Source organism: Trichechus manatus, unplaced genomic scaffold, assembly GCF_000243295.1.
Source record: "Trichechus manatus latirostris isolate Lorelei unplaced genomic scaffold, TriManLat1.0 scaffold00008, whole genome shotgun sequence".
Lineage (NCBI taxonomy): Eukaryota > Metazoa > Chordata > Mammalia > Sirenia > Trichechidae > Trichechus > Trichechus manatus.
This window is the reverse complement of record NW_004443944.1, coordinates 22,007,509-22,009,027: the sequence shown is the minus strand read 5'-3', so window position 1 is coordinate 22,009,027 and position 1,519 is coordinate 22,007,509. Positions and strand designations below refer to the sequence as shown.

Sequence of the window (1,519 nt, the reverse complement as noted above, 5' to 3'; positions counted from 1 at the left end):
GCAGAGACCAGCAGTGGCAGCACTGTCGTGGCCCTCAAGGGCACTCCCTCCCAGCCTAGGGCATGGCTCCCCTGACCTGCCCAAGTCCACCCAGGACAGCAAGCAGGGCTCCTCTTACCTGGGCAGTATCCATCTCGTTCAGCATCACCACAGAAGAGCAGTTATAATCGAACACCAACCTCCAGAAGTCTGCCACCGTGTTAGGGAGAGGGTGCTGGGTGACCACGAAGGCGGCGGGCTGCTTGTGGCTCTGACAAAGGAACGACACAGGCTTGGTGAAATGCACATCAATCAGTGATATTCTGATGATGATGAGGCCCGCAAGGCTGTCAGAGGTCCCCGAGCCTGCCAAACAGATTACACAAAGCACCGGCCTGTTTCTTATCTCTCGGTGCCCTGACAGCGAAGGGGACCTTCTCATAATGGACTTATTCTCCTCCAAACTAAGACATTTCATTAGGAAAGTGTCACTCGGGTGGGGATTATCCAAATACATTATTTATGTGTTGGAACTCGGCAAATAATAGTCATTAGAATATGAAATGAAAGACTCCACATGCAGATTTGCTTCTCTGCCAGCCAAGATACCTTCTGGGATATTAGGGCTCATCTGAGTCCCTGTGCCCACAGTGCTGGTGGGGGGCAGGCCCAGGTAAGAGCTTCCTGAAAGAGCTTATCGTTCAGAGGGCTCACTCCTTCCCCAAGACTGGAATTAGGGCTTAGGTGGCATAGGCGGGCACTGCATCCTGTGAGGCAATGGGGCAGTAAAATGTGCCCACGTTTTACAGTCAGGCAGACCTGAGGTTCAAACCTTAGCTTTGCCACTTGTAGGCTATGAGTCATTCACCCATCCATCCATTTATGCATACATGCATCCATTCATTCAAGCATCACTTGTAGAGGTATTTTTTTTTTTTTTGAGCTAAGCACTGACAAGTTACTAGAGCTCTCCAAAGTTCAGGTTCCTTATCTGTAAAATGGGAATCATAACCCCAAAAGAATGGTTGTTGCACAGATTAAATGAGATTTACATGTAAAAAGGTTGGCAAGTAGGAGCCTGACTGTGAGCCCATTAGGAGGGGGGAAGAGGCTTGACTTAGTTCTCCATCCTTGGCATCCAGCATTGCAGCCAGCACACAGAAGACACTCAGTCCTTGTCCAACAAGCAAATGAATGCATTCAATCCCATTGCACAGATGGGGAAACTGAGGCCCAGAGAAAATGGCCTGTGTGAATTCAGACTATATCTGAAGTTTGACTGGGCCCTACTTATCACATTACCCTGCGAGGAGGTATCTGGAGAGACTGAGGAGCTTCTCCACTTCTTTAAGGGGTTTGTGAAACCTGAGAAATATCCCACATTCTTAACAAGCTTTCTTCGGAGATAGTTCCTGTGGGAGTCACGGCTGCTTTCAGTGGAGTCACAAGTCAGCAGGGAGATGGGAACAGAAACCAGGGACGAGGTGGGGAGGAAAGAGGGGCCTGTCCATCCAAACCAGGCGTAGACCCTGGCAAAAGA

The 1,519-nt window shown here is 49.5% G+C and overlaps 1 protein-coding gene across 1 annotated transcript in view; it reads right to left on the bottom strand.

The window, feature by feature from the left end:
• Nucleotides 1-1,519, bottom strand: part of PTPRT (protein tyrosine phosphatase receptor type T) — a gene marked incomplete at its 3' end in the record, with an annotated part of 923,104 nt that overhangs the window by 18,756 nt on the left and 902,829 nt on the right. Inside the window, exon 28 of the mRNA XM_012558679.1 lies at nt 119-250. Coding sequence (XP_012414133.1) covers nt 119-250 — 132 coding nt within the window. The remainder of the gene's footprint in view (nt 1-118; nt 251-1,519) is intronic.